Source organism: Camelina sativa, chromosome 8 (genome assembly GCF_030686135.1).
Source record: "Camelina sativa cultivar CO46 ecotype springtype chromosome 8, ASM3068613v1".
Classification (NCBI taxonomy): Eukaryota; Viridiplantae; Streptophyta; class Magnoliopsida; order Brassicales; family Brassicaceae; genus Camelina; species Camelina sativa.
Window position 1 is genome coordinate 21576455 of NC_141887.1, and position 20638 is coordinate 21597092.

General features: G+C 35.8%; 1 protein-coding gene and 1 pseudogene across 2 annotated transcripts; both read left to right on the forward strand.

Annotated features, from left to right (window-relative positions):
- Window positions 1–4991: 4991 nt before the first annotated feature.
- LOC147940284 (secreted RxLR effector protein 161-like) lies at window positions 4992–5636 on the forward strand. The gene is made up of 2 exons (XM_087461241.1): window positions 4992–5169; window positions 5311–5636. Exons 1-2 carry the CDS (start codon window positions 4992–4994, stop codon window positions 5634–5636), a joined length of 504 nt encoding a protein of 167 aa, XP_087317367.1.
- Window positions 5637–18113: 12477 nt separating this feature from the next.
- Window positions 18114–19899, forward strand: LOC147940285 (putative F-box protein At3g23950 pseudogene; annotated as a pseudogene). Its single transcript, XR_015564696.1, has 2 exons — window positions 18114–18262; window positions 18449–19899. The product of XR_015564696.1 is annotated as a putative F-box protein At3g23950 pseudogene (transcript).
- Window positions 19900–20638: the final 739 nt, after the last annotated feature.

The following is a 20638-nucleotide window of genomic DNA, read 5'->3' on the forward strand; positions in this document are numbered from 1 at the left end:
TTTCAATTGCTCAACTATTATTGGGTTAGTCATAAAATTGTTGTAATCGAATAGATAATTTTCACCAGTTGTTCATCCAAAATATCTTTGGAGTAAAAAAAACTTCATGGTTAAAAAAATTATATCACTAAACAATTTTAGTAATTATAAGAACTATAATTATGCCAAAATGAAAGTAAAGCAACCTAAAGTTTGTTTAATTTGTTTAGAAGACATTTTATCGGTGTTGATAAAGAGCATAGTTTAACAATAAAATAATTTTGGATGTAAGAACATATTTTGAATGCTAAAATATATAGTAAAATTGTACGTGGTTACTTATAAGATGTTGCTTTAATAAATTTGTTGCATGTAAAATATTTTGGGAATAAGTTGGGAAACATTTTTAAAATTTGACAGTAATAAAATTTGTAATGATGAATATTTGGCAAAAGTTATAGTGGGATATAATGTAGCTTTACATTATTGTAACAATTGTTATAATATATTAAATATATAAATATAAATAAATGTATGAAAGTATATATAAATATTCTCTAACTTAAATTATTTATATATTTACTTTAGGAAATAAAATTTCTTTATATATTTTCAAAACAATTTACAAGGTTTAGGATTTATTTTCTTCAACAATTTTTAAACATGCACATCGTGCAGGCCCTTATCTAGTTGTATATAACTTATTAATCATCAAAGTGACCTTTTTATATTATATATAGATATTGAAATTTTAAAAATTCATTAACTGATCATGATTAAAGAGATACTAAAAATGACATAAAAGTTTTGATTGATCAACTATTTTGTTATCTATATTCTTGGAGATCACCTAAAGGTGGATCACTGAATATAGTTAATAATATGAAAAGATTTCATCATTTTTAATATAGTCAATAATATGTATATCCAAAGGTAACAAATTTATTTTATTAATATGTGATTTGATTAATTATAAAATTATAAATTTAGCATCGTTAAAAGTGTTTGTATTTAGATATTGTCCAAAGCTTATTTAAATTCATGCATTAAATTTAAGTTAAGCCTTAAGAGTCTCTGTAAAAGTGTCATAGGTAAGCAGCATGTTTAAATGTTTGCAGCTTCTTCAAACTTGTATGTTCAAACTTGTAAGCTTCTGCTAACTCTGTCATAAAGTTCAATGGGCTTAATTACGGTAAATGGTCTGATCAGATCTGGTTTGCATTGGGTATTTGGACTATGCAATACTAACGGATAATGAACCTGCAGCCATTACAGGAGATAGCTCCGAAACTCAAAAATCTCGTTATGAGATTTGGGAGCAATTTAACAGCCTGAGTTTGAACCTCATGAGAATGACATGGCAGAAAGCGTTAAGCCATCTATGCCTAAGACAGAGAAATCAAGGGAATTCATAGAGAAAATTAAGGAGTGTTTACAATCTGATTTGGCTGACAAGTCGATTGTAGGAAGTCTCTTGAATGGGCTTACTACAAAAAAGTATGACTGGTCTCAGCCAATTCAAGATCATGTGACGCACATGTCTAACTTGGCAGCAAGGTTGTCAACTTTGGGAATGGAAGTTCATGAGAATTTCCTGGTCCAATTCATTATGAACTCTCTACCTTTTGAGTTGAGCCAGTTCCAGGTGAATTACAACACCATTAAAGATAAATGGGAATTTAAGGATTTAAAGGCTATGTTGGTTCAAGAGAAAGGGAGAATTAAGATAATAAAGGATCATGTTGTCAATCTTGTGGGCTATGGATATGCTAGCAGCAATAAAGGAAAACCAAGTAGGAAGGACAAGATGAAGGATAAAGGTCTCATGAAAGGCCCCAAAAATCAAACCCAGAAGGAAAGGAAGTGTTTCTTTTGCAAGAAAATGGGACACTTTAAGAAAGACTGTCCGAAAAGAAAGGCTTGGTTCGAAAAGAAAAGTACGCAACATATTTATGTTTGCTCTGAACTGAACATTGTCGAAGTGCCTAAAAATACTTGGTGGGTAGATATAGGTGCTACTACTCATGTGTCTCATATTAAACAGGGATTCAGTTTGATTCAACCCATAAGAGGACCTGAACAATTCTTGTTCATGGGAAATAGAATGAAGGCACAAATTGAAGGCATTGGGAATTATAAGTTGATCTTGGACATTGGATGTCATGTAGATCTTGAAGGGTATCTCTATGTACCTGAGTGTGCTAGAAATCTTGTTTCCGTTAGTAGGTTGGATAATTTAGATTTTGATTTTAGGATTGGACATGGTGTTTTCTCATTTTACCGAAATGATTACCTTAATGGAAGGGGTACTTTGTTTGATTCACTTTATCGTTTCAATCTTGATATAAAGTTTTCTGAATCTTTGTTTAATATTGAAAGTCAAGACATTAAGCGTAAGCGTAGTGCATCTAATGAAATTTCAGCTTTCTTGTAGCATCAAAGACTAGGTCACATTTCCAAGAAAAAAATAATAAGGTTGGTAAAGAATGAAATTCTTCCTCACTTGGATTTTAGTGATCTAGATATGTGTGTAGACTGCATGAAAGGAAAGCAGACTAAACAAATTACAAAGAAACCAACCACAAGAAGTAATCAAGTTGTTGAGTTAGATCACACTTATATATGTGGTCCATTTGATACTCCATCTTGGATTGGTGAAAAATACTTTATCATCTTTATTGACGATTACTCACGTTATGGTTATACTTATCTACTGCATGAAAAATATCAGTCCGTGAATACCCTAGAGATATTCATTAATGAGGTAAGAAGACAATTAGATAGAAAAGTAAAAGTAGTGAAGTCTGATAGAGGTGGTGAGTTTTATGGAAAGTTCACCAAAATGGACAATGTCCTGGTCCATTTGCGAAGCTACTTGAGAGTAGTGGCATTTGTGCACATTATACAATGCCTGGTACTCTTCAGCAGAATGGTGTATCTAAGAGGCGGAATCGTACTTAAATGGAAATGGTTAGGAGCATGATAAGTAATAGTTCTTTACCCCTTTCGTTGTGGACATATGCATTAAAAACTGCAACGTATCTCTTAAATCGGGTTCCTAGTAAGGCAGTTCCTAAGACTCCTTTTGAACTGTGGACTGGAATAACCTAGTTTAAGACATTTACATGTTCGGGGATGTCTAGCAGAACTAAAGCCATATAATCAATATGAAAAGAAACTTGATTGGAGGACTGTTAGTGACTTCTTTATTGGCTATCCAGACAAATAAAAGGGGTATGTATTTTACTGCCCTAAGCATATTACGAGAATAGTTGAAATGGGAAATGCTAGGTTCCTTGAAAGTGAATGTGACTTAAGCATTAACGAAGATCCGAACACATTCCAAAAAGCTAAGGAAATTGACAATTCTGAAAAATGGTCTATTGCCGCGAAAGAAGAAATAAAATCTATGGCTGATAATAATGTTTGGGACTTAGTATAGTTGTCGAACGGTTTCACAACCGTTGGTTCTAAATGGGTCATTAAGACTAAACGCAACTCGAAAGGTAACATAGAAAGATACAAGCCTCGCCTAGTTGCCAAATGTGATACCCCAGTTTTAGAGGTTTATAAGAATTGATTTTTCTACCTTTGTCACCAAAGTGCACTTATCTTTTCAGTCAAGGGTCCTGGAAGAACTCCACAGTTAAGCGTGCTTATGCTAGAGTAGTCTCAGGATAGGTGACCTTCCGGAAAGTGACTGTCGGAACTGTGCGAGTGAGGACAAAACATAGGGAAAGAACATGTAGTGATTTGTAGGGACGATAACAAGTCTTTAAAACCTTCCGGACGTAGCAAACTGGCCGTCGGATAGATATGGGCTCAAGGGCCTAGTGAGAGTATGTGAGGCTCATTAAAGAAGGTGGGCCCATGGATTGGGATTAGACATGGGGCTCACTATGAGGTGGCGGTCAGGACATTACAAGTGGTATTAGAGCCGAACCTAGACAAGTGTGGAGTCGAGTGGGCTCACACCGTCGGGGGTGACGTTCTTGGTGCACAACGAGGACATTGCGATCTGTTAGTGGGGGTGAATTGTAACACCTCAGTTTCAAAGACTTGCAGAGAGGTTTAAAAGAATTGATTTGGCCACCTATGTCACTAAAGTGCACTTATCTTATTAGTCAAGGGTCCTGAGAGAACTCCACAATTAAGCGTGCTTATGCTTGAGTAGTCTTAGGATGGATGACTTTCTGGGAAGTGATTGTCGAAACTTGTGCGAGTGAGGACAAATTACAGTTAAAGATCATGTGGTGATTTGTAGGGACGGTAACAAGTCTTTCAAACTTCCTAGACGTAGCAAACCGGCCGTCAGATAGAGATGGGCTCACGGGCCTAGTGAGAGGACGTGAGGCCCATTAAGAAAGGTGGGCTCATGGACTGGTATTAGACATGGGGCCTACTAAGAGGTGGCAATCGGGGCGTTACACCAAAAGTATCACCCAAAAAGATGGCATTAAATATAAAGAGACTTCTCTCCAGTTTCAAAGAAGGATTCTCTTAGAATTGAGTTGAATTTGGTGGCTCACTATGATCTGGAGCTTCACCAAATGGATGTGAAAACCTCCTTCCTGAATGGAAAGATTGAGGAATAAGTATATATGGATCAGCCTGAAGGGTTTGTGGCCACAGGAAATGAACATCTGGCGTGTAAGCTGAAAAAAAAGGAAGTATATGGACTTAAACAAGCGTCCAGACAATGGTATTTGATGTTTAATGATACCATTACGTCATATGGGTTTGTGGAGGTTATCGTTGACCGATGCATCTATATAAAAGTCAGTGGGAGCAAGTTTGTAATTTTAGTCTTATATTTTGATGATATTTTGCTTGCTGCGAATGATATGGGTATGCTACATGACATAAAGAAGTATATATCTAAGAACTTTGAAATGAAAGATATGGGTGAGGCATCTTATGTGAACGGAATAGAAATAATTCAAGATAGATCACTTTGATTGCTAAGTTTGTCTCAGAAAGGATATATCAATAAGGTCTTAGAAAGATATAGAATGAGTGAATGCTCTGTTGGTAAAATTCCAATTCAGAAAGGGGACAAGTTCAATAAAATGCAATGTCCAAGAAATGAATTGGAATGTAAAGAAATGGAAAGAATTTCTTATGCATCAGTGGTTGGGAGTTTGAACTATGTTCAAACAAGTACTCGACCATATATCAGTTTTGTTGTTGGTATGTTGGATTGATATCAAAGTAATCCAGTAATGGACCACTAGAAGGCTGCAAAGAAGGTTCTTAGGTACTTGCAAGGCACCAAAGAGCTCATGCTTACATAAAGGAGATCTGATGACCTCGAGGTCATTGGATATTCAGATTCAGACAATGTCGGATGCGTTGATAGTAAAAAATTGACGTTTGGATATTTGTTCTTGTTAGCTGGAGGAGCAATATCGTGGAAAAGTGGAAAGCAGTCTATCATTGATTCTTCCACTATGGAGGGAGAATTTGTGGCGTGGTTTGAGGCCACAAGTCATTCGTTGTGGCTGTGGAACTTTATCTCAGGGATTCGGATTGTCGACAACATAGAAAAGCTTCTGAAAATTTACTGTGATAGTTCCGCAGCTGTCTTCTTTTCAAAGAATTACTATTACTTAAAAGGTGCTAAACACATGGAGATAAAGTACTTATTTGTCATATAAGGACGAATATGATGGTTGCAGATCCGCTAACTAAGGGATTACCACCCAATGTGTTCATTGGCCATGTAGAGTGTATGGGTGTTATAGATAAGACCTTGGTCTTTTGATTATAGGATCCTTGTTATTTATTAGACACTATGAATTCACTTTAAGTTATGTTTTCTTTTTTTTATTAAACATGTTATCATTAAAGGATGTGTAGACATTTATGGTTTATAGATAACATAACTATTTTGAGAATTAAGGTTCTTCTCAATATATATAAAAAAATAATATTAAATTGGAATTGATTTGTGATACATGGAAGGGAGTATGTCGTTCAATGACGTGTGACCGCCATGATTCGATCAGTTTGATTTTATTTAAGTCATTAAAGGTTAAGAGAACTTGATATTAAAGTGCGCATTAAAGTTATTAAACCATTAAATTGACAAAAATACCAAGTGGGAGAATGTAAAAATATTTTATATTTTATATGGCTGATGTGTCCTTCGGTTTAATAATAAAGTTCAAGTTTATATTTAACTTGAGAACATTAGCGTTTAGTCTTCACAATGAAAACGAAAGGCGATAACAAATGTATGGATGGTTGCGTCTTGAGTTTTAACAGGTGTAGCGAGTATATGGTTGTGGCTACTTTTTCCCATGGTTTAACTGTGTTCTTAACCATCTCCTCTTTTCACAGTATGTTCTCCCTCGTTGGTTGCACCAGCTCCCTCGTCCTCCACCTACTTAGTGTGTAGCTATGTTTTGAGTTTATGTGTAATACAATTTTTCATGCATCCTCTAAAACAAAATTTTGCACCATTATGTATGGACATGAACCTTTCTATTCAATTGAAACAGCGGTTCATAGGTGTTTTATATTCTATGTGGTCTATGTGTCTTTCGGTTTAATAGTAAATTTTAAGTTTATATTTAATACTGTGGATTATAATATCAAAGACAACACCGTAAACCCTAAGCCCTCTTCTCTATAATTAATTATATTATATAAGTAATATATATACATGTATATGTTAAGTATATGCATTATTAAAGGGTGTTATTATGAACTATTACAACTCTTCAAAGGTGACTATATATACATGTATATATATGTGTGGCTGTTGAATCGTTACAACAACAGTTGTGTTCTCATAACGTGAGAAAACTACCAAACCAAATACACAACAAAAAAGAAGATTATTGATCTTCTTTATCAAAGATGTGAGAAAACTACCAAACCAAATACACAGCAAAAAAGAAGATTATTGATCTTCTTTATCAAAGATCAAGTGAAAGCAATAAGGAATAAGGGAAGAGTAAATCAATTACTGAAGATTAGGATCCATAATCAAACATAGTCAAACAATGGATCAAAGTTAGTGTTTATTCTTCTGTAAATAAGTGTTTATGGTTATATTAGATGTAATCTAGATGATTTTTGGGATATATAAATTTCATAAATATAGAAATCTAAATTGATATAGCCAACGGAGGTATCGATCATGGAGTGCCCGAGAGGAATGTCCCAATGGTACAAAGTCACGTACGGCTCGAGCCCTACAATTATTTTGTTTATTACAAGTGGAACTCGACCAACCATAGTTTAATATATATAAAAAATGTTCATAATAAATAGACGACATCTAATGTATGATTATTATAAGACTTAGACCCTAAAAATCAAGCAACAAAAAATAAATAAAGAAATTACCTTTAGCATCTACGAGTTTGTTGTTGTGATCGATTCCAGCTTCGTTTATTTGTCCCACGCCATCTGTTCGGAAAGTTACTTTCAGATCTTTTTTATCTCTTTTTCATTTTTTCTACTTTCTGTCGCAGCGATCTGAATTTTAAAAATTTGGAATCACCAGTTAAAGGAGTGACAAAACCCAATGTCTTTGCTTAAAACAGCGACAGTCGCTTATTTTTTTAATTTTACAGATTGGCAAAACCAAATCAAATTGCCATTTGACAAAAAAATTCAGATCTATACTTTTCTTATTTTTCCTTCTCTGTACAACACAACCTAACTTAAAAAACAAAAACAAAAAAATCAAAATTCAGTGTTTTAGAAATAGTCGCTGCAAAGAGTCGCTCGACACTAAAACAAACAGGGCCATAGTATTATTATCACACTTTGAGTTTTTAAAAATTTCATACTTAGTACTTATATAGTAACATTACATTACTCAATGTAAAGTAGATTCTAAAACAAAACAAAACACAACAAGATTAGAAATACATACTTGGAAAGATGCGGGACCAAGAAATGGAGAATCTGTAAGCATACATTCCTATGTTCTTCATAAGTTGTATATCTTCCTGCCATCACCATAATTTCAATTAATCAAAACCTCATTTATTAACTTGAGGACTAAAGTGTTTAGTTTTCACAATTAAGGAAACTGAAGACGTTTGGAAGTGTATGGATGGTTGCGTTTTGAGTTTTAACAGTTGCAGCTAGTATATGGAGAACGTTTCCAATTGCTTTATCCCATCGTTTCAAGGTAGTTCTAACCATCTCCTTGCTTCACAGTTTGATCTCCCTCGTTGGCCGCACCGTCTTCTCCGTCCGAAGCCTTCTTGATTTTTGTATTCTGTTTTTTTTAAGTTTTAATCAAATTTCAAATGTGAATGTGATACAAGACTCAGTGGTGAGACTTGTACCGGATAGAGATAATGTAGATCTGACAAGATGGCGGTCGCTTCTCTCGTGTGGGATCGGTGAAGGGAAGTGTTGGCAGAGCAAAGTACACCACAGAGATGTGATTGGTCTCTGATACAATACACAAACTTAGCCTTGTGGAATCTCACACACAAGACAAAGAACAAGCTTATTCTCTTAAGAACACTTAAAGAGAAAAAGTAAGAAAATTCAGCGTTTTATTAATATCATAAGGTGAAAAACCGCACAACTGCTTCAGGGGGACTTTATAAGAGTCCTTCAGCTAGCCCTAAGGCCAAAAATAAATGCAAAATAATAAAACAAAGGAAAGCAAATAAAATGAAACACAAAACCATTGTTTTTGGAAAGTAAATAAACTAATTAAAGAAAATACTAAAGTAGACTTGATCTCTCTTGATGAGCACGCCTTCTAGCCGTTGTTGGGGTTGGTGGAACCTGCAAGGATTGAAAATATTGAATAGGACTTACCTGGATGCAATCTAGGCCCAATAGATGTTCTCTGAAAAACTTCTTGTACTACTCGATGAACTACTTCAGGAGTCTTGTCTTGTATAGGTTTGTTCGCTTGTTTCTTGAAGTAGGAGTCTTCCTGGAGTTCCTCTAGAGTATATTGATCAGTCTCTTGATGCTCGTCCATGTCCTCTATGTCTTGGTCTTGATCTTCACTATCTTGATCGCTTTCGGAGGTGTAGCTTGTGTTAGACGTCTCTTGCAACTCCAATGTCTTCTCTTGGCTTCTCGAGGTTCCTTGACCTGCCAAAAGAGGTTTCATACCTGGGAAACTGGTTTGATCAAGGCTCATTTGGGTGAAGGCTTCAGAAAGCTCTTCCTCAGCAATGTGATCATATATGTTGTGGCGGCATGATGGTGGTACAGACCAGTTGACGTCCTTCAGCTCTAGGGAGCTTACGATGTCTTGAACGGCTAGGTTAAACCTAATCCTTAACTGTTTAGCCTTTGATCGTGTCATATGGCCTTCTCGTACTTCTGGTACAGGATGTTGTACAAGATCTGGTTCAATGGTATGGTTGGTAGGATCGATGTCCGTATCATTCCCTCCCTCTTCAGAATGTTTTGTCCTCAAAACTGAATCTCCTGGGCCATAAGCAGACAAGTCAGCTACATTAAAGGTGTGAGAAATTTTTACCTCCTTTGGTAGCCCCAAACAGTAGGCGTTGTCATTGATCTTCTCAAGAACTTTAAATGGACCATCGCCTCTTGGTGATAACTTAGAGGCTCGTTGTGTTGGAAATCTCTCAGGCCTCATATGCAACAAGACCCAATATCCTGGTTTGAACAACATCTCCTTTCTTCCCCGAATCAGCCTTGCGTTTGTTGTCGGCATTCTTCTTTTCCAAATTTGCTTTGGCTTTGTCATGCAACTTCTTGATGATTTCTCCTCTTCTTAGCCCATGTTGGCAAACTTGTTCTATCTGAGGAATGGGTGCTAAATCTAATGGAGACAAAGGGTTAATTCCATAGACTATCTCAAAAGGAGATAGTTTTGTAGCCGCGTGGACAGCACGATTATAAGCAAACTCTATAAAAGAAATGCAATCAACCCATGTTGCCATATATTTACCAAGAGTGGCTCTAAGTAAAGTAGAGAGAGTTTAGTTTACCACTTCAGTTTGTCCATCCGTTTGGGGATGACAAGTTGTAGAGAATAGAATCTTGGTACCTAAATTTCTCCAAAGTGTCTTCCAAAAGTGACTCAAGAACTTGGTGTCACGATCAGAGACTATTGTCCTTTGAATTCCATGGAGTCGCATCATTGGTCTTGTCACATGGGATGAAGTGTGCCATCTTGGAGAACCGGTCCACGACAACAAAGATTGAATCTTTGTGTTTAACCTTTGGCAATCCTAAGACAAAATCCATATAAATATCTACCCAAGGGGCGTTAGGAATAGGTAATGGTAAGTAAAGACCATAAGGATGTAACCTGGATTTTGCTTTGTGACAAACAATACATCGAGCACAAAATCTCTCAACGTCTTTCTTGAGTTGGGCCCAAAAGAAGTGTTCCATAACCACGGCCAAGGTCTTGTCGACACCAAAGTGACCCATCAAACCTCCACCATCTGCTTCGGTAAGTATCAATTCTCGCATGGAACCTTGAGGAATACACAACCGCTTGTCCCAAAATAGGAACCCATCTTGCAGATAGAATGCTTGATATGCTCCTTTGCCATACTCCTTATAGCACTCTCCTAATTCTGGATCATCTTTGTACAACTCCTTGATATGCTCAAAACCCATTACTTTAGCCTCCATAGTAGCTATAAGAGCATGCCTCCTTGACAAAGCATCAGCAACCACATTCTCTTTGCCTTTCTTATACGTTATCACGTATGGGAACGTCTAAATGAACTCCAACCACTTCGCATGTCTCCTCTTGAGTGAAGTCTGACCCTTGAGGTGCTTAAGTGTTTCATGATCGGTGTGAATGATGAATTCCTTGGACAACAAGTAGTGTTGCCACGTTTCCAGTGCTCGAACTAAGGCATAAAGCTCCTTGTCGTAGGTCAAATAGTTCAACGTAGCTCCAATCAACTTCTCACTGAAGAAAGCCACGGGTCTTTTTCTCTGATGTAGTACAGCTCCAATTCCCAAGCCTGATGCATCACGCTCTACTTCGAACATAACTTCAAAATCTGGGAGGGCTAAGACCGGTGTTTGTGTGAGCCTCTCTTTCAACGTGTTGAAGGACTGTTCTTGAGATTCTCCGCATGAGAAATGCACGTTTTTCTTGATCACGGCAGTAATTGGTGCAGCCACTGTACTAAAATCCCTGACAAACCTTCTGTAGAAGCTTGCGAGGCCATGAAAGCTACGAACGTGTCCAATCGAAGTTGGAGTAGGCCATACTCTTATTGCCTTAATTTTCTCCTCATCCACCTGTAGGCCCTATTTACTCACTACAAAACCTAAGAACACACACTTATCAGTACAAAAGGAGCACTTCTTTAGGTTAGCATAAAGGCCTTCCTTCCGAAGCGTTTTCAAAATTAACTCTAGATGTTTAATGTGATCAGAATGGCACTTACTGTAAATAAGTATGTCATCCAAATAAAAAACAACAAACTTACCAATAAATGACCTTAGAACCTGGTTCATTAGTCGCATGAAGGTGCTTGGGGCGTTGGTTAACCCAAATGGCATGACAACCCACTCATAGAGACCTTGCTTGGTTTTAAATGCGATTTTCCACTCGTCGTCTTCCCTCATTCGGACCTGGTGATAGCCGCTCCTCAAGTCAATTTTGGAGAAGACGATTGCACCACTTAACTCGTCCAACATGCCATCTAGCCTCGGGATAGGATGTCGATATTTGATGGTGATGTTGTTGATTGTTCGACAGTCTACACACATCCTCCATGTGCCATCCTTCTTTGGAACCAAGAGAACTAGTACCGCACACGGGCTGAGGCTCTCTCTGATGTACCCTTTGTCCATGAGTTCACGCACTTGCTTCTCTAACTCCTTAGATTCCTCTGGATTCATTCTGTAAGCTGGTTTGTTAGGTAGAGCAGAACCTGGTACAAGATCGATCTGATGTTCAATGCCACAAATAGGGGGTAATCATGGGGGTATCTCTTCCAGATTCACGTCTTGGTATTGATTAAGTACAGCTTGTACTTCAGCGGGTAGTTCAAGCTCACATGTACCTGTACTTAAACATTCTTTGAACAGCATTAGTAGCACGGTGCCTTGGGCCCTAATGGTTTTATAGATATCATTGGATCTCAAATAAAGTCCTTACCTCGACCTCTTTGTTCATGTGTTTTTGCAACTCATGAACTTTAGAAGGACTTAGAGGGGCAAGGTTGAACTTACGGTCATTGTGCGTGAAAGTGTAATGGTTTTTTCGGCCGTCGTGAGTTGTAGCTCGATCAAACTGCCATGGTCTTACAAGAATAAGATGTCCGACCCTCATTGGAACTACATCACAAATGACTTGATCCTGGTACTTCCCGACGCTGAATGATACAGTAACTTGTTCAGCAATTTTCAGCTCGGTGTCATCGTTAAGCCACTTAAGTTTGTATGGCCTCGGGTGCTTTGTTTTCTGAAGACCTAACCTGTCCACAATATACTTGCTAGCAACATTAGTACATGAACCTCCATCAGTAATCAAGTTACATACCTTGTTCTTGATTAGTGCATCGAGTGTGGAATATATTTTCCCTTTGAACTTTCTCCTCGGGGTCGACAAGTACACTTAGCATACGCTGGATCACAAGGATTTCTCCTACGTCGGGATACTCCACGTCATTCTCCAGATCAGTCTGGCACTCATCTTGCTCGTCTTGAGACTCATAGTCTCCACTAGGTATGACAATCATCACCCTTTGGTTCAGACATTCTCTCACCATGTGTCCCCTGCCTTGACATTTAAAACAAGTAACGGGTACGGGATTGACTAGTGTTAGGGAACTTACCTGGTTCGGGTTTAGAGGTTTTAGGTGCCTCACTAGACTTGTTCTTGAACCTAGAGTCGTTGTCTACGATTTTTCCTTTGTCCATACTCCGACTGTTGCTTGCATTCCAAGGCGTGTTGTTTCTAGTGCGGTTCCTTAAAGACATCTTACGCTGGATTTGCTGCTCCACTTGTACAGACTTGTGAAGTAGTTCATGTAGGCTGCTGTAGTTCGATGTCTCCACCTTTCGGGCTATACGCTCTTGTAAGCCATCAATGAATTGAGCCATTAGGGACTCTCTCGATTCTTCTAGGTCCAATGAGTTCATGAGCTTCTCAAACTCCTCAAAATATTCATCCACAATCCTTGTTCCCTAAGACAATTTTCTAAAACGTTTTTGTAAGTCTCGTTGATAATGATCAGGGACATACCTCAACCTCAAGAGGTACTTCATATCACCCCAACTGTTGATGGTAGCAAACCTCTGCCTCCTTCTATCCCACCATGACAAGGCATTGTCGGTGAGCTGCGCCGATGCGAGGGCTACTTCTCGAGCTTCTCCATAGCCATAACATTGGAATATGTACTCCATACGTCTCTCCCAGTCCATGTAAACCTCCGGATTAGACTTTCCTGCAAAAGTAGAAGGTATTAATTTGACATCTCGGTTTTGTTCTCGTGGTTCTACCTCTCGAGCGTGGTTCCGCATCAAAGGATCTTCTCTCCGCTGATGTTGACGCCGTAATGGATCTGGTGGTGGATCAATATCATCATCATCCATGTCAAGGGATTCTTCCTCCTCGTTGCGGACATTCGTACGTTCCGAGACTGGTCCATCATCAACCCTCGGCTGAGGTTGCTCCAAACGGCCTATCCTATAGCCAAGCCCTCTCAACTGCTCTGTGAGGGTTCTCATCATTTGCATCATGGCGTCTTGGGGTATTTGTATGTTTTCTCCCATAATGAGTGTCTAGAACGGATCTGCGCTTAGACAAAAACAACAAAGGATCAACGTACCACAGAAATTGAAAGGAAATCCCAAATAAAAATAAAATAAAACTTTTTTTTTTAAATGCGAGATGAACTAGTACAACAACTAATAGAGACACTGAAACAAACGACTTAAGGAAACAAACTGCAATATTTTTTTTTATTTTTTGATTTAAGGTTTATAAATAAAACTAAACAAGCTAGAGACAAGGCTGTGACGAATTGAGGTGCTTAATTTTTTTTTTGGTTAAATAAAACAAAAGCTATAAATCAAATGCAAGGGAACATCATGAACTGTGCTCTGATACCAGATGATACAAGACTCGGTGGTGAGACTTGTATCGGATAGAGATGATGGCTTCACAAGCTGGCGATCGCTTCTCTCTTGTGAAGGAAAGATGGTCGATGATGTAGATCTGACACGATGGTGGTCGCTTCTCTCGTGTGGGATCGATGAAGGGAAGTGTTGGCGGAGCGAAGTACACCACAGAGATGTGATTGGTCTCTGATACAGTACACGAACTTAGCCTTGTGGAATCTCACACACAAGACAAAGAACAAGCTTATTCTCTTAAGAACACTTAAAGAAAAAAAGTAAGAAAATTCAGCGTTTTATTAATATCAAAAGGTGAAAAATCGTACAACTGCTGCAAGGGGGACTTTATAAGAGTCCTTCAGCTAGTCCTAAGGCCGAAAATAAATGCAAAATAATATAAAAAAGGAAAGCAAATAAAATAAAACACAAAACCATTGTTTTTGGAAAATAAATTAACTAATTAAATAAAATACTAAAGTAGACTTGATCTCTCTTGATGAGCACGCCTTCTAGCCGTTGTTGGGGTTGGTGGAACCTGCAAGAATCGAAAATATTGAATAGGACTTACCTGGATGCGATCTAGGCCCAATAGATGTTCTCTGAACCACTTCTTGTACTACTCGATGAACTACTTCAAGAGTCTTTTCTTGTATTTGTTTGTTGGCTTGTTTCTTGAAGTAGGGGTCTTCCTATAGTTCCTCTAGAGTATCTTGATCAGTCTCTTGATGCTCGTCCATGTCCTCTATGTCTTGGTCTTGATCTTCACTATCTTGATCGATTTCGGAGGTGTAGCTTGTGTCTGATGTCTCTTGCAGCTCCAATGTCTTCTCTTGGCTTCTTGAGGTTCCTTGACCTGCCAAAAGAGGTTTCATACCTGGGAAACTGGTTTGATCAAGGCTCATTTGGGTGAAGGCTTCAGCAAGATCTTCCTCGGCAATGTGATAATATATGTTGTGGCGACATGATGGTGGTACAAACCAGTTGACGTCCTTCAGCTCTAGGGAGCTTACGATGTCTTGAACGGCTAGGTTAAACCTCATCCTTAACTATTTAGCCTTTGATCGTGTCCTAGGGCCTTCTCGTATTTCTGGTACAGGATATGGTACAGGATCTGGTTCAATGGTATGGTTGGTAGGATCGATTTCCGCATCAGAATGTTTTACTGTTCTGTGATGTAACCAAGTACCAGTCATATTCTTGTATTATTAATATACAATTTATCATGCTCGAGCCCTTTGAGATAAATATAATTTACCAAAATAAAGTCCTATAAAAAGATGAGAATCATATTATATAAATTTTGGTTTTCAAAGTAATCCATTAACAGAATCATGACATGTGTCAAGTATACTGATGAGATATTGACATGTGTCAAAAATTATTTTTTCATAACAGCTAATTAAGATAATAACATTAAATCTACATAAAATTTACATGTTTATATCTAAAAAGAAATTTCCTAAATCAAAAAAGAAAACTAACAAAACTAATATATTTTTCATTGTACGCTAATTATATTACGTGTTTTCTCAATTAGATTTTGAGATGTATAAACAAAAAAGTAATCCATTAAACATGTATATTATTATTAATCAATAAATAGAATAACAAATCTAAAAAGAATAACATAAGTTATGTCAAAAGAATTATTATTTTTGAAACGTAATATGACAGCTAATTAAGAAAATAACATTATATCTACATAAATTTACATGTTTATATCGAAAGCTTTGATCTTTTATCTTTTTTCTGATATAATTTTGCTTATCTATTGTGGGTCTTTGATTCGTGCATGTTCTTCAATGGAAACTATCATATGCAATGAAATGGAATCAAAGTATAAAAAGCCCGCTAAATTAATCGAGGATGGAGACACTGATGGAGGTTCCAAAAGTGAGTTAGTAGCGTTATAAGTTTCGAAGATTAGTTCATGGTTAGTGTTTCTGGTGAAAATCAAGAGTTTTCTCTTCTGGAGAATGTAAATGATTCCTGTACTGAAACAAAAGCTACTTGATCGAGTAATTGAAAAACGATTTTCAAACTTGGGAAGTTAGAACGGTAAACCGTTTTAAAATTGGTTTCAAACCGGATTTATGTAGTTTTTTAACTGATTTGGTTCGTAAACCCTTTAAACCCAAGTATATAGAGAAATATATGAGAACTTTTGATTCGGGTAGAAATAAGTTGAGAACTTACGATTCAAGAATATTTGAGACAAGGTCATAGTTCTAAGTAGTTTTGGTACAATGTGATACTTCTGAGGAGTAAACAGGTCATCGATCCTTTACCGTGATTATGACATATGTCATCTTTTGGATCGTTTATAAAGTTTATATTTTGTATATCTTAATTTTCTAAGACTTATATATACCATCATGATTATCAATTTTTATTTTTCAATTTCTCAATAAAAATTTTTTACTGGGTTGGTCATAAAATCATTGTATTCGAGTAGATAATTTTCACCAGTTGTTCATCCAAAATATCTATGGTGTAAAAAAATTCATGATTAAAAAAATTTTGTGACAAAACAATTTTAGTAATTATAAGAACTATAATTATGCCAAAATGAAAGTAAACCAACATAAAATTTGTTTAATTTGTTTAAAAGACATTTTATATGTGGGATAAAGAGCATACTTTTACATAAAATAATTTAGGTGTAAAAGCATTTTTTTAAGGGGGATTTTCAAAAATACCCTTTTTCCTATGTCACTTTTTAAAAATACCTTTTCATGTTGGTCATTTTCAAAAATACCCCTTTTCTATGAATAAAATCACTAAATTCTAAACCCTAAACTCCAAATACTAAACCCTAACCCCTCAAAAATATATCCTAAATGTAAAATGAGAACCCAAACCTAAAAAAAAATCTAAAAATTAATACATTGAAATTATGTAAAAGAGGGTACAAATGAAAATGTTCAAAAAAGAGGGTATTTTTGAAAAGGGGTATCCCAAAAAGGGTATTTTTAACAAATTCTCTATTTTTAATGTTAAATTATACAGTAAAATTGTACGTTGTTATTAATTATATATTTTTTTGATGAATTTTTTTGCATGTAAAATATTTTGTAATAAGTTGTGAAATGTTCTTGAAATTTGACAATAATAATATTTGTAATGATGAGTATTTGGCAAAAGTTTTGGTGGGATATTATTTAGCTTTAGATTATTGTAATAATTGTTATAATATATTTAAAATGTAAAATATAAATAAGTGTATGAACGTAAATACAAATATGATTTTTTCTCTAACTAAAAATATTTATATATTTACTTCAGGAAATATTTTTTTTATATATTTTAAAAAATTGTTTAGGGTTTAGGATTTATTTTCTTCAACAATTTTAAAACTCGCACATCTTACGGGCCCTTATCTATTTTGTTTGAAATTTCTCTTTTGGGATACCTTTTTAAAAAATACCATTTTTTGAACATTTTCATTTTTACCCTCTTTTACATAACTACAATATGTTAAATTAATATTTTAGGTTTGGGTTCTCTATTTTACATTTAGGGTACAGTTTTTAGGGGATAGAGTTTAGTATTTCGGATTTAGGGTATAGAATTTTGTCATTTTATTTATTAAAAAGGGGTATTTTTAAAAATGGACACTATGAGAAGGTATTTTTGAAAAGTGACATAGTAAAAGTGGTATTTTTTAAAAAGGGGTACTCTTTCTATATTGAACCACTGATATTAAACTATTACAATATATGTATGATGTGATTTAGATATTTATAAAGTAGAAATGTTTATATTGTATAATTATGATATTTTATTAATAACATTTATAGAATGAACATTAATTTTGACAAAATTATATGAAAAACCATTGACTTTAAGAACAAAATAATTTTTTTTTTTTTAAAGAAAAAATCTTACTCATGATAAGTTAAATTTTAATAGTCAAAAAAGTTTTTGAAAGCTTTTAATACTATTTCTTTGTAGTCAAAAAAACATATATATCTAAAAATATATCTTTCTTTCTTTGAAATATTTATATTATATTTCATATAGAAATATATCTTCATAAAATTAATTTCCAGTTTATTACAATGCCCAGACCTAATATTAAACCTAGTGATTTCCGAGTTACGATTTCTATAAATAATTGTAAGCTACTTTTCTTTCAACCCCACAATATCGATAACATAATCTATTTTGTATAACAGCCTCTTTTGTACTTTTTGTCTTCTCTCTTTCCCAACGAAATCAGGTAAGACTCCAAATTTTTCTTGTATTATCTTTTTCATGTATTTATTTGGTTATTTGTTGGTTTAATTATGTTAATTATTATACGCATGAAGCCATCAATCTCAACGTGTTTAGATTTTTATTATACAAAAAGCATTTTCTTGTTTGGTTTGATGTAATTTATTAGTTATATGTTGTTTGTTTGCAGAAATGAATATTCCTGAAGTGGTGTTTGTTATCTTGGTGCGACTACCGCTGAAAAGCATTGCAAGATTCAGATCAGTGTGCAAAGAATGGAAAGATTTGATCGATTCAGACTTCTTCCGAGATCACTTCATGTCTCGCCACTCATCTTCTTCAATCTCGTGGTCAATCATTCAGATGCAACCTCACAAGCTGACACTTGAAATCGTGGGTCATCATGGATGCAAAACATGGGGACTTGCTCGTTCTCCGGGATCTTTCATGAGTTTTTTTGTCGAGAGAGCAATCAATAAGATACAAGTCTTGGCTTGCACCGATGGATTGGTCTTGGTTTACTTAGAAGCTGCCGATGATACTCCTATGTATTACGTTGGAAACCCTTTGTTTCAAGAGTGGTTTCGAGTCCCTCTCCCTCCTTTCCTCTCTTTGGAAGATCTTGAGAGATTACGGCTGCAGGAGCATTTCAGCGACACTAGATTGGTTACGAAGATGCGGAGTGGTATCGTTGTGAGTTACAAGGTAGTGTTGGTGATTAATCACTATCGTACTCAAGTCGGTTTTGTGATTTACTCATCTGACACAGGGAAGTGGGAACATCAAAACGTGACTTGTCCTCTTCATCATCGCTGGTTAGGTCACCGCAAGTCGATTGCTTTGAATGGGATACTTCACTGGTTTTCAAGCCTCATCTCTTCTTTTATGGTCTATGATTTCTATGGAGGTAATGTTGATGATGGGTGTCGTATCATATCTTTCCCCGATAGTGGAAAAGAGGATCTGTTGCGGCGTTTTAGGAGAACCTTTACAACCTCGGAAGGGTCGATTGTGTATTACAACGAGTACCGTGAAAATGAAAACCGCACTTTACGGGTTTGGAGGCTGGTCAAGTACACTGATGGTCCTGAGGAGGCGTGGCAGCTCTTATGGGAAGTCAGCTTGGATTCTATGATCGAGTTGTTAGGTATTGATTATTTCCCGGTGGTGATGCATCCTTTGAACTCTGAGATCATCTACCTGTGGTGCATGGACAAGGAAGGTATGGTCTTGTTTAACTTGAGGACATTAGCGTTTAGTCTTCACAAGGAAAACGAAGACGATAGCAAGTGTATGGATGGTTGCGTCTTGAGTTTTAACAGGTGTAGCGAGTATATGGAGAACAAATGTGGCTACTTTATCCCACGGTTTAACTGTGTTCCTAACCCTCTCCTCTTTTCACAGTATGTTCTCCCTCGTTGGTTGCACCGGCTCCCTCGTCCTCCACCTACTTAGTGTGTAGCTATGTTTTGAGTTTATTTGTAATACAATTTTTCATGCATCCACTAAGACAAACATTTGCACCAATATGTAAGGACGTGAACCTTTCTATTCAATTGAAATAGTGATTCATAGGTGTTTTATATTCTACATGGCCTATGTGTTTATCGGTTTAATAATAAAGTTCAAGTTTATATTTAACATTGTGGATTCTAATATTAAAGACAATTTCGTGATGAATCGGTTTCGATTAATGTATTAAAATTTGGGTGTATTGATAACTCTCTTCCCTTCTCTTAATTATATTTTATAAGTAATATATATACATGTATATGTTATGTCTATGCATTATTAATGGGTGCTAACACGAACCAGTACAGCTCTTCAAAAGTGAATGTATATACATGTATATATATGTGTGGCTGTTGAATCGTTACAGCAACGGTTGTGTTCTCATAACGTGAGAAACACTACCAAACCAAATACACAACAGAAAAGAGATTAAGGTTAAGGAATAAGGAATAAGGGAAGAGAAAATCATTTACTTAAGACTTGGATCCATCATCAAGAATAGTCAAGCAATGGATAAAGGTTAGTGTTTCTTTTTCTCTAAAAAAATGTTCATCGTTGAATTAGATCAAATTTTGATGATCTTTGGGACATATAGATTACATATAAGTTTATATTTGGTATTAGAGCCAACTAGATTTGTTTTATTCACCGTTAGGCGTTAATCAAACATTCTCTCTCTGCATCATAATAGATGATTTTTTAGGATTTTCACCAAGATTAAGAAAAATAATAAATGTTGTATTATTATTTTTTTAATACTCATTTACTCATACTTTTCCCATACTTGTCATTCAAGTGCATGTATATAATTAATTATGTATTATATAAGTAAAAAAATTAATTAGTTATTTAATTTAAAAATAAAAAT